The following is an 18,330-nucleotide window of genomic DNA, read 5'->3' as shown; positions in this document are numbered from 1 at the left end:
ATTATTAAAAAAACCCACAATATGAAAATGAATCACGGTGATTGAAAAGACCTACTGTTCACAGCTTAATAGCATCCACAGAACTGTCACTTATCTGAAAAAGATTTTGCTTATTTCAAGTTCTGTGCCAATCTTTAACCTACACAACTTTACCCACCCCCAAGAAAATCCATAAAAGTGCTCAACGACCTCCCAAATATAAAATTAACAGGGAAAAATGATTCGCTTGTTTTGTTTTTCAATTGAAAGTATTTGTGATTTTTATATTATTATCACTGCATAACCGGAAGCTCAGCTGCATGAATGCTGTGCTGGTAGTACTAGCTGTGCATTTAGGTCCATATATATCCATCTGTTTAAGTCTTTGCAAGATTAGACCCTAGGGAATATAGCTGCTTTGGGTGACTTCTGTATTTACGGAATTTTATAGTTCTTGTCAGGCTTTCATTCATCAGTGAGAAGAATCAAACCCTGCTCTGTAGAACTGAAGGCCAAGGATAAAATTTAATCTCTTATTTCTTCAAAATCCAGTGAAAATCTTCTGCTGTTTGAGTGGCTGGCTCTCAGAAATGTTAAGAGCCATCTTCCTCTAATGACATGATTCTTAGTCAATACAATTATTTTTTAATTATGATTTCTCATTTATGTATTCTCTGACTAATTAGATTTTTGGTCCATAATATACACTCTGCTGTTCGTTAGCACGTTAAGTTTGCTGTTCTTAAAATCTAGGGAGAAATTTAGCAGAAAACAACAGTGATTAAAAATGCTAATTCTAGGGGTGGAAAAAGAAAAGCTCTACTGTTCAGTGCTGTCCTAAATAAGCAAGTCTTCTCTTCCCAAAATGAAAAGGCAACACTGACATCCTGAGATGGAAAGAAGGTAGAGGACACCTGCCTGCCTGAAGGAATATTCTCACTCAAATGTTTAAAGCTACAAATCCTGCCATGAAGCTTCACTCTTCTGTGATCCCTGCTGGAAACCTGATAATTAATGAAATGGTTTCAGTAGCAAGTGGTGAGACCCGACCTCTTCCTCTAGCCAGTGACAACACAGAAGTGACCGTATATTCATTGCATAGTTTTTTCATTCACATTTCTCCTCCGACCTTTTTTTCTTTGCCTGGAGTTGAGAACTCCTCAAGGCACACAGCCTGCACCAAAGGCACTCTGGAGCAGACGGGCAATGAGGTCCTGCTGCTATTTGTGGTCAGCTGTAGGTCTGCAGGCAAGGGGCAGTTAGTTGTCTGCACAGAGGGTAGCGAGGACATACTTTCCCCTATTTTAGTTAACTATTCTTTGCCTTTTCTTGTTTTCCTACTTGACAGTTCTTAAATTTGATATTATTTAGCTCCTATGAAAGAAAGTATGTGGGTGTATGTTAAGAAAAGAACGATCTGCACAGCTCTGTCACTTAACATCCTATGGAAGTGAGGGTGGACGTGATCAAAAAGCGTTCACTGAATTAAGAGATAAGAGGGCTTGCATATCTTTAGCCTATTTTATCTTGCTAAACAATTTCACAGTTCAAAACAGTGGGATAATTATTTGCATTAAAATATGTTTAAGTCCTACTGACAGCACTAAGAAAATTCGAATGGAATGAATTGGTAGAAGTGTCAGAAAACGTTTACTTTTAAAAGATTTAAAAGGCAAAGTTCATCTCTAACGTTGACATAAGAGAAAAAATTCCAATATTCTTCTTGCCTAAGGATAAGTATCCTTTCAAAACATCCAGCATAGGTTTTTAAAACAAATACTAGTAGATTAATTACAAGAATACACTTTAAACCAACCAAAATTAATCTACTGATTTAAAGCAAGAAACCATAATCTGCATGCTTCAAGTGATAGCTGGCATGCTTACAACCAGAGGTAGCTCTGTTCCAAGAAATTATTGCAAGAGCTTCCAAAGTAAAAGGCAATTTAAACTTGAAACTGTGTTTTACAAATTACATTCTCCTCCTGACTCCTTTTAAAGAGAAGGTCCTAAAACTTGAATTGAATCTCTTTAACTACAGAAAAACAAATTATGTGACATAGGTGACAGAACAAAACCATAAACATTTTATGGAAACTTTTAGCAGTTAACCGCAAATGTGCATTGTTCTTGCCTTTTATCTGCTTGAGAGTCCTATTTACATTTATTGTAAAGAGCTTCTTAGATACTCAGGGGAAAAAGATTGTTCATGATACTTTTTGGTTTCAACCTATTTACTTCATTGTATGAAAGGTATACATAGAGTCTTCTGTTTACACTGTTTAGCTTGCTCTCTATTCCTCAGCTCAGGTTGCTACCTTCTGCAAACTGAACATCCTGTCTGTTGGTGCAGACTATGTTGACATTAAAAAAAGATAATCCACTGTTGACAATAAGTACAAGCTATGGAGGTGATGAAAAAAAAAAAGCAAAAGTCTAATCTGGCAACGCTCAACACTGCTTCAGAAACGGAAGCTATGATCTCATCAGGTGTTGAAGAGAGGGGATGCAGTGCTTTGCTGTTGTGCAGATGAACACTCACTTATTTGAAACTCTAAATAATGACACTCATAGTATCTGAGTAGGTGATATCCTCTGTTCCATAGCCTCCACTGACTTCAGTGACAAGACGCACACATGTGATGATTTATCCCTGATCTGCACAGTTTTATCGTGGCCACTGAAGTTAAAAAAAGAAAAAAAAGATTCTCCCTAACTAGTGAACACGTTACTTTTACAGAGTAGTCAAAAATGGCAAAAGCAGCAAATCAACCTTCTACTCTTATCTTAGGAGATTAAAAAAAATTAATTGATAATAAGGACAATCACGAAACATGCTCTGATATGTTTACCTTTTCTTTGGTTGTGATGGAAATTCTGTTTTAATGTACTTTTAAATAATGGCAATTAATTAAAAATTTAAATACCCTTCTTCTGAAAACTGCCACTTGTAAAAGTCTGAAATGACTTGGACTAAAGGGATAGTGTGTCTTCATTAAGAATGTGGTTACCTTTTGCATGCATTAACATTGACTTTCATTATAATTCAGTTTGATTTACACATAAGGGAACAAACAAGTGAATTTCTTGCAAATATTTTAAAGTGCATGTCAAATCTTAATAAACTACCCACTACTTTGTAATTAAATCTTCTCCACAGATTTCAATGCAACTCAGTCTAAGTGGTAAAAATTACAAGAATTTCTTTTCTGTTTCTTCCCCGAAGAAAGAGTGGGAATCAGGATCAGTTTGTGATTCTGGCCAGGCTACTACACCTCTGTCAAGCACCAATGCTATTCCTTCAGCTGTCTTTCCGAACCTTACCGCCTGGGATAGTGAAGGACTGCTGCCACCTCCACATTGCAGAATCACTTCCAGAAGAAACCCTGGCAGCAGCCACAGTTGTGAAGGAATTCAAAGCAGCAGCCCCCCAACAACCACAGTTTAAAATAAATCAGTGTCCTTCACAGACCTGTGGCCAGTACAAAGATGAGGATAGCACAGCCTTTAAAGTATTGCTTCTGCCTTTCTTAAATTCAAAATTAGGGTGTACACTGAAAAGTACCAGATTTAAAAAGAAATATTCTAAAGCTCATAAATGATTCTCTAATACATTTTTGGTTCTGTGAGGAAAATCAGTCACTCCTACTTAAAATGATAAGTCAAGTTATTAGTCTTCCTGTTGCCATCAAATCAATATCCAAATTTAGATGTAAAAATATTTTTATCCTTGTAAAATGCAATAGAAGTATCTAAAGTTTTCAGCTAAAACTGTAGCAAAAAAAGGCAGAATGTGATATTTAGTATTAATAATTTGCAGTAACTGACTGGATGCTGGACTGACTGTCAAAACCCCTCAAATTAATTTGTATTCATAGGTAAAAAACTTGAAAGAAATATCAGAAAATCTCGATAGTTTTGGAGACCACAGAAATAACTTAAGTTTTAGTTAGTAGTAATAATAATAAATGATAATATCTTCCCGGTTTCACAGTGAAAGTCTCTGTGTTGTGTGATGATAATAAAAGCAGGTTGGATGAAGTTTGAATATCACCTTACTATCTGAGAAATCAGATTCACAATATAAGATAGCAAACATTTAATTTGGTGTTACTACGATGATGTAATATTTAATGTAACACTGCACTTAATTCATAAGCAGCATTGCTCATAAGTCTTTCTCAAGTAACTGTATTTTTGGGATGTAATTAATTATTTTGCACTGTAAGCTGTGAAAAAAACCAACCCTCTATAAAAGGCAAATTACATGTGAAAATGGTGAACTTTTCCCATATATTTCAAAGTTGAATCTGTTCTTAAAAATATTGAGATAGGAAGGCCTAGAAAAAAATGCAGCATTTAATATCCTCTTATTTTCATTTTTTTTCTGAATACAACTTCTGTTTATTAACTTCAGATGATTTGTGATCATGTACAGGATTTTCTATGGCTCCCAATCTCCGTATTTCTACTGTTAATTGTTAGGGGCCTAAGTAGATCCCTGAGCTCCTTTCTTGGGATACAAATTTAATTATTTACTTATCATTGGTATAAACTGTTGTGGTTCAGTGAGTTTAGAACAAGGGGAGAAGGAAATATGTTGTTACACTGTTATTAAACAGAGCAGTGTTCTACTAGAGCAAAAACCTTACTTGACTTTATGTTTGATCATAAGGAATTCTTTCGCCTAAAGCAAGCACCACCCCAAACATAAATGGTGTATTTTAAGCAAGAAATCCTGAGCCCCACAGAAGAGCTGTACTTTACAAAAAATGCTCCAGTTTAAAGCTCCACGTGTTTCCACTAAAGTCAGAGCATTTATTAATGAATTCAAATAAAGGAATTAAAGACAGTCATGGTACAATTCTGTAATTTTACAGTTCCAGTATATATTATAAATTTGAGAAGTTGAAAGGTTTTAAGGTTTGTTGGTTTGCTTTTCTTTTTTTTTTCCTTTTTTCCCCCCCAACTTGTCCTATACTTGCTTGTACTACGATCCCAGTTCTAGTTTTTATATTTTTGAACAGTTAAAATAATGACTGATTATTTCTGAAAGCTCTACAGGACTGACTGATCTATCAACGGCAAACTTAATGCTTACAGAGAATAAGAACAAAATAACATGTAACACTGAAGTATTTTTTTGATCTCATGTATGAAACGCTTGTAACTTTTACTTCAACATCAACTAATCAGAACACTAGGGACTCAGTTTGCTGATTTAATGAAATGCAGACATGCTTACACTACATCTGTATGCAAACAGGTATTTCATACTGAAGGAAAAGTATTCCTGGGAATCAGCAGAGTCTGCTCTTAACATGAAAAAAGCGCAACTTCAGTATCTGCTGTTAATTACCAGTGTACAGCAGGAAAACAACTGCCATCACAGCTACCACAACAAAAATTTCATCTGTTTCCTGATTGCTACTTCTTCCTAACATCCACTACTTTTCAGGATCAGTTCTCTTGACAACTTTAACCTTTTTACAAAGACTAAGGAGCTGCCAACAACTATAATAGTGAACGTGTTTTCAGCTGTCCTTCTCTGACAGCCTTCTACCTTAGTTCTTCAGGTGTTACTAATTCAGGGTAGTAATAATGTTGTTGGACTTACACAACTTAATCATTACCTGGCCTTTCTGATACTTTGTGTTTGTTTAAATAGGAAAAGATGTGTTTGTGTAAATATGAAAAACTACCAGTGTGCATCTTAGATTACAAAACCCCACAAATTAATTACTTAATTTTTAAAAGTCTAATTGATTTTAGAAAGTTAATATTGACTCATGCTGTAGTAATGCTAAGTATTGCTGTCACAGGTAGTTATAAAAACTTGTGTTCATTCTGCCCAAAATGGTAAACAAAGCCCTAGAGTAAAAATACAGACAGAAAGAAAAATCAAGTAAAGCCATTTGAGTTGCAATGCTCACTGTATTCTCTCTTTTATTTTATGGTATTTTCATGTAAAACATTTTATATTTTCACACTCACAAGAAAGATGGAAATATTGTGAGTTATTTGAAAAATCAAAAAATGAGAGATGATGCTATTTTGTAACTCCTTTGGGATACATCAAGTACATATTAAAGAGACACTTAAAACAATTTGCAGACAAATTGGATAATAAAGTCACAGGATTAACTTCACAACCCAAGCAAGTTTAACCGTATATGAACCATACTTATCATGTTTTTAATATTTTATTTAATTATTTATCCAGGATAAAGATTTTCTACAGCCCAACAATACATTTCACTTGATCAAGATTTTCAGTTGCTTCAAACACTGAGACACACACTGTGAAAACCAGAGATCACCAGGCATCAACAAGAGTTTGAATTTGAATACCAGCTCTCATAAAAAATTTGAAAAAAAATACATGTAACTTCAAATTCTGACCAAAAGTTTTTTTGTCTCTTTCTTGTGTCTTTATATTATGAATACAAAGTCCTAATTTTTAAGAAGAAAATGTGAAGGAAAATTAAAGTCCTCAAATTGAACTCAAACTGTAATATCTCAAAATGTAAAGCAAAACATAGACCTGGTTAATCTAAAGTACTGTCAATGCCCACATTAACATTTCATTCTTAAGAGCTAAATTAAAGAGCTCGCCTGACTAATAAAATAGCTGTAAAAATTATATTTGAAACTGACATACTAAAATCCGCACAAGGAGCTATAGCCACACAATTCACTATTTTAAGAAGGTTCAAGTTTTGCCTCTCTAAAACATTCTCTGCAAAAGAAAACAAATCTTGTGAAAACTCTCCCCATTCCCTAAAACCCGGGTGAAGTGTTTATATGTTCTCTCTTAAGCAGGTGATTCACGTTCACCGGTAACTGGTTCATATGGCCAAACACTTGGCTACACTGCCCCATGGCAGATAACGATTCCCTGCTTTTTTCCTACACACAGCTCATCAGATGAGCTTGATCCAAGACACATGTTATGCAAAGCAACTTAATTGGGCTACATTTTTGGAGAAGACAAAGGGTAAAGGCATTATATACTGAGCAGCTTTGTGGTGCCCACAAAATTCAAATACTTCAATAGAAACAAATGGACTTGAGTAAACACACCCTTACATAATACACCATGTTTTTCTACAGCCAGCATAATATGGCCTTAATATGTTCCCTCTGATTCACAAAGGACAAAACAAATCCCCGTCAATAAAGGATTAAGATTGGAGCAGGTCAATTCCTGCTAACTTTAGCAAATATCAATCAACACTTTGCCAAAAATAATAAAAAAATCCTTTTTGATAGAGCACATGTTTCAATTTCAGTGTTAAAGCCCTTCTGCTGTTTCTACACTGGACTATGGAGCTAATAATGCCTAAACTAATCAGATAAAAATTTATCTTGATTCCTTTCACAACATAAAGGAAGAAAATACAGTGAACATTTGACTTATTATATTTATTAACTTTGTAAAAACTCTAGCCCTTATGATTTATAGAACTGGACCCCATCAGTCACTCAGGAAATATTTTGTAAAAATTGTACAGTCTTTCATAAAAGTAATGAAAGACAACATAAAAATTATAAGAGAAATCAAGAAAGTTTTGTTTTATATCAAATAAATGAATCTTCAAGGTAGCATAACTAAACCAAACTAAAGAATAATTTTTAAAAAGTAAGTAAAACTATTGTAGGGGGCACTCCGCAGACTCTTAAAGTAATGTTAGAAGGCTGTAAAGAGAAAACTATTTGTCTTAAAATTTGTATCATTACTAAATAAAGTGTTCCGCTTACATTTTGTAGAAAGCTAAGTAACAAAGAAAACAGACAAACAAAAACCCTAAATAACTATCAGAGTCTAAATGTGAAACCCCCATCTTTACTCAAAATTCTCATAATTTCAGCCATAAATTGCAATTAAGAGTATGATTTCACCCATAGAAAAATCAGTATTTTCATACCCACCTATTTAAATTAGCAAGTAAATGTATATTAGTTAATTTGTATGTAGTTTAAGAATGTCTGTCCAAGTACATCCGTATGTCACAAATATATTTAAATTAGAACCCCATGAGTGTTGGTTCTATTGTGCCATCAGTGAACTTTTTGCATTTCATCAGGGATCTCTCTTTAAAGACTCATGATAAGGTGCAGTCATTTTCCCACATTTGGCATGCAATGTATCTGAAATGCATCTTCAGCTAACACACGTTGACTTTTATTACACAGATTACATGGCTAGTATCATCCATAAATAACACATCTGTAATTCATATTGCAACAGTAAGTGTCTTTAACAGCTCATCACCATCCATATTGTTAAAAACCCTAAAACTGCCTCTTCCCTCATTCAAAGAAAGAAGGGTAATCTTTGTCACATTTCAGAATGTGCCAAAATTTACCCCAGAGTTGCCTAAGTCACCATTTCTTCCTTTACAACTGTTTTTAAGTAAGAATGATTAGACCTTGAATGTCTACTGTTAAATACTGTGTTGGTTTTTGAGCTTAGAAGGCCTTATTCCATACCTCAGCTATTAATTATGGAATCAGTAATGCTTAGCAAAGGATGCATAACTGATTACTATCCAAGTATTTATTTTTATATTTCTCCTTATCCAAAAATACTAAATGGGCCAAAAGTTATTTCAGCTGGAAACCTAATTTTACTTTATCATTGACTTAAACTGGAGTAGAATCAAGCCCTGAAGCACAATAGCACTTTTTTTTTTCCAATCTGTCTTGCTCACAAATCTTCCTGGAGATAAATAACATACTAAACATAGAAAAATTAAAAAAATGCAAGCCAAACCAAAGAATCTAAAAAAGGCATACTTTACATTTTACAAATATTAAACCTATGAATTGAGCTGATAAGAAAGCAAGAGGGAAAATATAAAAGTGACACAGAAATATATTTACTTCTAAACCAGCATCAGATTTCTTTTTTTGAACTTGTTACAACTTTTTAATTTTTTTTAATTAGAAGTAGTAATTGACACTATTTCAAATAACATGATGGTATTTTCAGAAAACCTACTTAATTAAAAAACACTTATTAATATTTTTACTTTAAACCAAAATGGACTTTGAATCGAGATTTCAAATAAATTATTAATTGTTTCAAAGTCCACTGGGTCCTATTCTTTCCCCCTCCAAGAAGGCTAAATTTTCCTCTGTAAAAAATATCAGTGAGTCAAATTTGACCAGATATAGTCAGCTTCTGTGAAAAAGGAGAAAATTTGCAAACAATAAAAATAAAAAATATCTCCAGCCCTATGGAAAGTCCAGTTTAGCTCTCTTTTATCCCAGAAACTCAAAATAACAGATGTACTATAGAGAGCTGCAAAGTATATATGCCACCATTTATTTTACTCAAACATCTAAGGGTCAAAATTCAAGAAAAAAAAAAATCCACATAAAATGAGCAACAAATGCCTCAGAACTTTAATACCTGCATAAGACAAATATTTCATGTCAAGCTTACATTCCATTTCTAAAAAGAGTTTCTCATTTTCACTAACTTGCATCCAGCAATTGAGCAATTATGCAATATGTGGGTGTACCTTGCAGTCGTTTTCTTAACATCTGCATTCTGTGTTAAATTCTAGCTGTACAAGATGTCTGATAATTTTTCTTTATCTTGAACCTTCAAAGTGGTAGGTTTACCAGAGGCAAAATCACACATCAGAGAATATGAGTCATATAATAAAGAAACGACTCTTCCCCTTCTCCCCCTTCCACCCTGAAGCTATAATAACCTAAAGACACTCTCTTGTAAATGCCTACTCTGGTAATATTGATAGCATGTACAACTCACAATCATTTAGCCAATGAATGAAGATTTTTTTAAGTCCTTACTGTATCCATAACAAATTGCTTTCAGTATCATTTTAAGGCAAATTAAAAATTGTGCTACTGCAAAATAAAATTCAGAATGTCTGTGCACTTGCTTTCATATAAAGCATAAAATATGAAACATTCTATGCATGTTCCTATAAATAATAACATAAAAAGATAAAAATAATTTAACATAAGATGCCTATGCAAGTTAATCTGAAAAGTATCTCTCATTTGTCTACAAAAGAGTAGCTTCCATACAGAAATCCTTAATTTTCAAATGATTCCATATCAAAAGAAGGCAACATTTACATACAAGCAAATCACTGCTCATGCCAACTACAGTACACGAGGAAGCAAACCACCACCTTACTTGACCACTGCTTACGCGAGCTTCCACTCGGAAGTGCAGTAAATTTGGGAAACAACACTGAGGCCACTCTAGCCTTTTATTTCCTTTTATATCCTTTTCTGTAGGTAGACAGTAACTCCTCAGGCTAACATCCTGCATCTAATTCCATGTAGGAAATCAGCTTTCAACAAAGTCTTATTTGATGTGTCAATATGTATGATTGCATCAGAAAATTTGCAGAGAACTAAATGCAGAAACAGCAGCATTTACAAACAGCAGCAAATAAATCCATAACAACAAAACCCTGCACCACTAAAACAGGTGCAACCACCACAGTCTTGTAAGAAAGTTAACCAGAGGTGATGCTGGCATAAGGTCTTCACATGACCATCTTCCAAAAAGTAAAAAACCCCAATGTTTCAGTAAATCAAAGTGAAGCAACATGTTCCCCCTTGAAGCAGAATAAATGAGTGGTTTGTATTCTTACCTGTGTATAGTCAAAGTCAGAAAGAGGAGCTATACTCTTGATGTAGTCCATTCGAAATTGGTTTTCTGGGTTGGCCAATGGAACTGGGGGTATTAAAGTGCTCATTGCTGAAACTATAGTCTAGAATTGGATAAAACAAAAAAACAAACACATTAATCTGGATAAACGTGGGATACAGGATCAATAGAAGATAATCCAATCTGATCAGCAAAATGGGATTTCTCTCATCACAATCTTGGAGAGCACAATCCTTCTCATTTCCAGCAAAACCAAGCATTTAAGAACAGTATTAAGTGTGTTCTTACCACAATCGCATCTTTAACATTTTTCCGAATATCCAGTATTTTCTGTTTCTTTTCTCTGCATTAAAACAGAAATATTAACACTTTGATTTTTTCTTCCAAAGCAGTTCAGTCAGTTGCATTTAATTTTTTTCACTGATCGCTTGTTTATCTGCTCTTCAATCATTAAAACATACTAACAGAAAAAAAAAGGCAAGAAAAATATATTTTCCCCTTATCCCTTTTCTTGCACAATATGAAGAGCAATGCACATTCATCCCTGATACATTTTTTTAAATCAGACAATCATGGACACATCTGCAAAGCCTCCCCTGATGGAACTCGAAGTCATTCTTTCATTTCTACAACATGCTGTAAACATGCTTGAAATTAACAACACATAGTTGAAGGCAAACAGATATCTAAAATTAATGCTGTGGATTAATAATGATTTCTGGCAAAGAGTTATTCAGAGAGAAAATGATGTAGCCTCACAAAACAGGATGATTTCTAAAAATATGCAAGATTAGTTTCAGTTTTACGCTAACCCCAACACCGGAAAAACAGCACACACTGTCATCCTGAATATGACTTGACATGTATTTTTATATTACCGACAGATGCAATATTTGGTTATTTGCTTCTATGTAAAAAGTAGTCGCCATGTTGTTGCTACACAGGGGCCTGTCAAGCGCTGCAGTAGCAACAGTGTAAAATACAGTAAAGGGGCCAGAAGGAGAAAATGCAAACATACAATAGCAACAATTTCCTTATTCTCACTCGCCTCCCTCCCTCAAAACGCAGTGTCAAGCCACCAAAACACAGGGGATGAAAGGAGAAATTTCCTAGCCTACTGTATGTTAACCTGTTTCCAACATTTAAGGAAAAATAAGTCACAAAGTGTCAATAATTCTTACTCTGAATTAAATCCATTGACATGTAGGATTCGCATTTGTTTCACAATAGTGCTTTTTCCTGACTCACCAGCCCCTAAAAGAGAAAGAAGGGAGAACATTGTGATACACGGTTCAGGCTGGGGGGATTGGAGTGGTTTTTGTGGTTTTTTGGACGCATCTCCCACCTCGGCAGCATTTCTGTATGTGTGCATCCATGTGGCTCAGGCGCTGAGCTCGATCTGTGGACGCCTCGCTCACTGCTCAATACAACAGCCTACGTTTTTCATACCTAAGGCGCACGCCGCATCTCCCCTCTGCGCATCTCCCCTCTCCGCTCGCCCTGCCGCCCCGGCAGGCTGGGGCAGATGCCCCCTCCTCGCCCTCCTCTCCCCGTCCCCCACCTCTGCCCCTTCCTTCTTACCCAGGAGCAGCAAGCGGTGTGTCGCTTTATAAGCCAGCCTCTCTTTCTGCAACTGCTTCTCTATTTTTTTGTTGGCTTCTCGCTGCGCTTTCTCATCGATACGCTGATCCTCCGTTTTGCTGTTGCCCAAACACCCCATAGCCGCTGCTTAGGGTGGATGTCAAATCGCTGCCTTCACAGATTTAGTATTTACAAGGGGGAGAGGGGCGGGGGGGAAGGGAGGCAGAAGACAAGTCTTTATATCCGTGTGTGTCCCTGCGACGGTCTCTCTCCTCTTCTTCCCCCCCGGCTCGCTCACATAAAATGGTCTCTGGCCGCTTTCCGATCGCAGCGGAGTTCGCTGGTTCGCTCCCCACCAGAGATGCGGCGAGCAGGCGGCAGAGGTGTCCCTGCCCCGGCGGGGAGGGGGTGGGGGGAGAAATCTGTGCAAAAATGCCTAACATGCAACGAGAGGGAGAGAAAAGGGCTCCTCCTGGAAACCAGCCGGGTGCCGCTCTCCGCTCTCCCTCCCCACAGCGCACACAATCCCTATATTTCTCTGTAAAGGTCTATTTTTGTCTTCCTAACTCAGCACTGCCTCTTTCTGCGAGACCAGGAAACAGCCCCGCTACCAGCCCTACGCGCAGGGAAGCCGAAGGAGAAAGGTAAAAGCCGGACGGATCTACCTGGATCTTACGGGGCCGGGGCCGGGGCCGGGAGGCTCCGCGGGGCCCGCGCCCCCCGCCCCGGGCCGCCCCCGCCGCCCCTCACGGCCGCCGCGGCCCCCGCGCCCCGCCAGCGCTGCCGCCGCGAAAACCTGGATCTGGCATCGCCTTCCCGGGACCTGCGGCCTCCGGGCCCCCCGCCCGCGGCCTGGAGGAGGGGAAGGGGCTGCGGGGCGCTGCGCCCGCGGAGCCAGGGGGCCTTTTCCCGATCTTTCCCCGCATTCCTCGGCGGTGCTGGAAGAGCCCGGCCGCTACCAGAGCAAGGGCTGGCACTCCTGGGTCTGAAATCCCAGGCTGGCATGGCCCAGGTGGTGGCTGCCATCGTGACTGACCTGGGGGAGCAGCGCCGGGAGCCTGCCCGTGCCAGCGGGGTGGGGTCTGCGGGGGGGTTGCCCGCGTGTACCCCGACACAGAGGGCACGCACGGGCACAAACACCCCGCCTCGCCTTCTTAACAAACAAAATGTCCCTGTACACAACTTGTCACAGCACCACGCGGGCCGTTTTTTTCCACTGAATATTCCAAACTGTATCAGCTGAACCAGAAAATGAAGCTGTCCAAACAGCTCATGATAATGTTTAATCTGAACATGATAACATGCATGCTAATATCACCACAACAACAAATCTCAAAAAGAAACCGTATCCTTATTCCTTCATTTACCTCCATTTTAGGTCCTAAAATGAAACTTCAAGCTAGACAACCTTATAATTGCTCCTTCTTGCTACAAATCTCTTGCCTTGGTAACTGGCATCTCAGTGCAAAAGCAGCTGTAAAGCACCTGGCTCCTCCTAAACTTCCACTGTGTAGAAACCACCTGCACAACTCAAATGTGATCCTTGATACACTGAGGCACAAGAGCACTAGAAAAAGGATAGGCATGACTCTGAAGTCCCGACGTACTTTCAGCTTTTATCTCCAAATATTATTATTTCCCCATACTTCCAAAGATGGATTACTTAAAAATTAGTATTTTGATAGCTACATATGTGTGCGAAATCCTGTCCTCAACTGAAAACAAAGAGAGATTGGCATCAACTTCAATCAAACAAAACAGCATTTTAATCTAAAAAGTCTTGAGATGCGCATGGTGGCAAAAAAGAAACTGGGTTACAAGCAGACGGATTTAGTTTACTTTTTTTGAGTGGCTCTCTTTTAAGGGTGAGAAGTGCTGAAAGTGGTACTGTCTACTTTGAGGAAGAGGAAGGTGAACAGGGCAGGACCCAGAAAAGAAACAGGTACTGCTCCACCTCTGGTTGGGTACCTTGAGTTTTCAGGAGATTACGGAATTCAAGTGCCAGATATGTGGTTTTATGGTACTCCTTGATCTAGGCTCTGGAAGCTGTTTTTATCTTCCTTCTTACATAGGTGGGGGAAGTAGTGGTGGGGAGGAAGGCAACACAAATAAAAATTGACAGGATCTGCCAGTCTGAAATATGCATTTTTTAAGCATTACTGAGCTGCATTTTTTAGGACAGACTGGTTTTTTCCTATTGATATTTTCCTGCCCGAAGAGGCAAAAAGCACCTGAGATACAGATAGGTTTAGAAGCCCAATTCAGGATGACTGCTGTTTTTGGAGGCTGTCAGACACAGGATATATGATGAACAGCTTTTGTGAAGAGCAGTCATGTTTTCTCCCTGGCACAGCACTGTGAGGGCTCAAAACTGAACTATCTTAGTTAGAAATCACTCACTGGGTCTGAATTTTCATAGTTCTTCAGTGTCAGAAGCCATAATTTATGATGCACAAGATTTGTGTAGCCATATTTATTTCCTATGTAAATACCTCAGTTTGAGACCTAGGTCCCGAATCCGGCTAGTGTCAATCAGAACTAGGAGCTAAATCTGCCTTGTTTCTTCCCCTTCTCTCCTCAGCAGTTTTCTTCCTGCACGTACTAACATTGGGATTTTTGGTGCAGATTTGTTCCCAGCTTTAAAACGGCTCAGTGCCAATAAATAGAATTTGACAGGATCCTGGTATATCCTGCTTTTACCTTTCTCCAAAAGAGGGAAAGTGTTTCTCATTTCCTCTCTCCCCCTCGAAAAACCCCATGACCCCTTTGGGTCTCTTCCTCCTGAGAAAAGATCACACAGTTCAAGAATGACACGCGCAAGCAACCTGTGCCCAGAAAGAACTTTTGGCTGTAATTATATTCCAAACCCTCCCTTTGCTTTTCCCAAACACAGCACTTATCCTGACATAATCGAACTACAAAATCCTAGAAGCAATAATAAACACAAGAGAAATTTTCTCCCCCTTGGGACACAGCTTTTTTTTTTTTTCTAGAGAGAAATCACAGCTATCACATGAATATGTCTCCTCTGCACACAGATAAATCTAAAACTCTGTAAAAGGTTTCAGCAGTGCTGCTTCACCAAACCAGCTTCTAGTACAAATTGTACATGGGAATAAAAACAAAATCCTGGACAAAGGAAAAGAGACTCTTCCTCCTCTTCCCCTCTCTTCCCAGGCAACCAATGTGGGATCCTCCTTGAGTTCCTAGTCCTCCTGAAAATGAGGTATTTCATGTTGCCTCTGCTCCTTCAGATCAGGCAACATATGTATACATACATACATATATTTATATATGCACATATATATAAATACACACTGAGTGGGTAAGTGTGTGCAAAAATGAGATTCATTTTCTACTTCATGCTCAAGCTTGGTGCTGTCCCATCGTGAAACCAGGCCATACATCATAAGCCCTCGTGGAGGGAAACCGGAGACACCTTTATTTCCTGTTTTCCTTTGTGAGTTCCCACCTCAGGTTGCACTGTTTGTGAGCCTCAGGCTGAATGTTGAGGAGCCCAAGTCGCTTGCGTGAGGCCATGTTTGCATTCTTGTATGGAAGAGGATTGAGAGACCAGCTGAAGCCAAGTTCAAGCAAACAGCCATACTGGGAGGCCACCCCTGCCACAAAGTCAGTCTTGTTTCTCATTCCTATTCTGTTTGCGGTAAGGAGGGACAAAAACCCAGTGAGAATTAACAGGGAGCTCCTACAGATGCAGCTCGAGAGACCTGGTTGTTCCTTGCCCCTCCAGTCCAGAGCAGGACTGATGGAGAGCTTTTTCTTGCAAACATGAGGTAGAGGTGGAGAAAGTTTCTCTACAGAAACCCTGCACACCCTTTGCAGACCATCTTCCCTTTGCCCAGCCACTATTGTGGCTTTGGTTCCATTTCTCAAAAAAAGAGCAAATGGAAAGACGGAAGTAGTTAAAAGCATAGGGGGGATCTAAGCAACTGGTAAAGAGATTCTTCCTCCTTGACACTCTTCCTGCCTCAGGGTCTCTGAACTCTCTGCTGACACCGTCCCCAAGTATGGGCACTGCACTAGGTGGGTAACATCGTAGTGACCTGACCTGGTTCTCCTCACTGGCCTCTCTTTTTCATGTAGCCCATCACTGCAAATCAGGATATGCAACTCACCAGCACCTGTGGTTTTTACTCCACCTCATCATCAAACTAGGGTCTGAAAAGAGAAAAATAAATCGCTATTTGCATAGGTATTCAAGAAAAATAATTCTTTCTCTTTGGTAAGTTTGTCTCTCTGCAGATGTCAAATATTAACACAAAAGTACATCCTCCGTGGAAGGCTACATTTGGAGTTTTATAGGATACATGAACAAGGAACCACAAAAATTATGACTCTGTCTGTATTAAAAACACTGAGTAAGAGTCCAGAAAATACAGAGCACATACTTTGCAGAGAAGTGAATGTTATGCTAAAAAAAACTAACCTTCATCCTTTTGTTTAAACCCATGACATTAAAAAAGTCATTAAAAGAATTTTGAGAGGAGCTCATCTGTTTTGAGAAGCAGGATGGGAAAGATGCCAGAGAAGGTGAGGTATGCATTTCCACAGTGATTGTGGACCTGATCCCGAATCACCTTCACATCCATGGATTAAGGATAAATTCACTCATGCAGAAGAGGGTCAGGCAATGCTAAGGGGCATGGCCATGCTCTGAGTAGTTCCTTGGCTTCCTGACACAGTTTACTGTTCCCATTCCCATGCCATACTCCTTTACTTGGCAGCTGTCACCATGTAACTCACCTGATAAACCAACTTATCCCTTGCCTATTGCTCTCCCACAAACCACAACCTGCCTCATTTCTGTGCAGCACAGACAATCAGCAAAAGGGAGAAAGGAGGTGAAGTGATTTTGGAGAAGACTGTGAACTAAATGTAATAGAGTCTGAAGAGAAAGAAAAGTTTTCCAGAGAAAAGCCGCAGGCACCAGCCCACAGAAATGACAGTGATAGCCTTTTGCCCCGAGAAAGCATTTGTGAAGGGAAGGATTAGCTCTAAGCAGGAAGCAGATGCTCCTGGGGAAGCCTGCATGGAAAAGCATTAGGTGAAAAGCAGATTTGCAGTATGACTGCACTAAAGAAAGAGGGCAATCCTCTTTCATTCAAGCTAGTTATTCCTTATCCAAGCTAGTTATTCCTCACCCATATCCTGCAAGAAAGCAGAGGGAACAAGGAACTTCTGCTATGGCCATCGCTCTCAGCTCAGGGTTTCCCTTTAGATTCTTATTGGTAAAATAATTCCGGTGTTTATTACTTGTCTTTTATTATTAGAAATTCCTTATCTATGAAGAGAGACTCTCATGGCAGCACTCCACACATGTCCATCTGTTGGTACCAGAGGCAGAAGCTGCTGATTGAAACTAACATAAATCCAGGAAGGTCCCAATAGCATTTAAAAGACTAAGTAACCTCCTGTGGTTTAAATATTCTTACATATTACAATGAAATAACATTGTTAAAATGACGTGGATGCTTTTGCAATAAGCAAAAGGAAAACCTCATTTGACGAATTTGCAAGACTGTTACAGGATATCTTACAGTTTTGGCAAAACAGGAGGCACTTTTATGACAATATCCCAATTTATGGAGAATTTCAATTGGCTGGACGCTCCAAGGGCACTTTCCCCTCTTCCCCTGCAGCCCCCCCACCTCCCCAACTAAGCAAAGTAATACATTCCCATTTTAAGGCAGTGGGAAATTAGTTCTAATCAGATGTTTAGGAGAGCCCTCAGGATTAAAGAGATTTAAATAAAGCCAGGCAAAACATGCTAATATTGCCTTAATTTATAAGAGAATTCATCAATAAATAAAGAAGTCAGCTAGAATTATAGCTAAGTTACCACATTCAAAAAATGGGGAAAGTCTGTACAGGAGACATGTCCTGGACTCTTTGCCACATGCTGACTTAACATCTTGCAGAGCGGTAACAGCAAAGCCAAATCATTTGTCTGCAGCTTATAAAGGGTTTTGTCTGTCATATAAAATTTTGCATTTAATAGTAAATGCTCAGGCCGATTATCATGATTTCCCTATTTGGACAGGAATAAAAAACTGGAAAGAAAACCAACTTGTGAGACACTGAACATATGT

General features: G+C 38.6%; 1 protein-coding gene across 4 annotated transcripts in view; it reads right to left on the bottom strand.

The window, feature by feature from the left end:
- The window catches only part of GNAL (G protein subunit alpha L), a 193,517-nt gene that overhangs the window by 108,099 nt on the left and 67,088 nt on the right, over positions 1-18,330 (bottom strand). Inside the window, exons 1-4 of one of the 4 annotated variants that reach the window (XM_027676779.1) lie at positions 13,257-13,983; positions 11,821-11,893; positions 10,928-10,982; positions 10,623-10,742 (exon numbers count right to left, since the gene is read on the bottom strand). In XM_027676779.1, coding sequence (XP_027532580.1) covers positions 10,623-10,742; positions 10,928-10,982; positions 11,821-11,855 — 210 coding nt within the window. In that variant the 5' untranslated portion in view covers positions 11,856-11,893; positions 13,257-13,983. Of the gene's footprint in view, positions 1-10,622; positions 10,743-10,927; positions 10,983-11,820; positions 11,894-11,984; positions 12,108-12,220; positions 12,864-13,256; positions 13,984-18,330 lie in introns of those variants that run through there. The other 3 variants (XM_027676766.1, XM_027676772.1, XM_027676757.1) reach the window with 3 other exon arrangements.

This window comes from Neopelma chrysocephalum, unplaced genomic scaffold (assembly GCF_003984885.1).
Source record: "Neopelma chrysocephalum unplaced genomic scaffold, ASM398488v2 Primary Assembly neopelma1_22, whole genome shotgun sequence".
In the NCBI taxonomy this organism is placed as follows: Eukaryota; Metazoa; Chordata; class Aves; order Passeriformes; family Pipridae; genus Neopelma; species Neopelma chrysocephalum.
The sequence above is the reverse complement of the archived record's forward strand: the minus strand, read 5'-3'. Positions and strand labels throughout refer to the sequence as shown.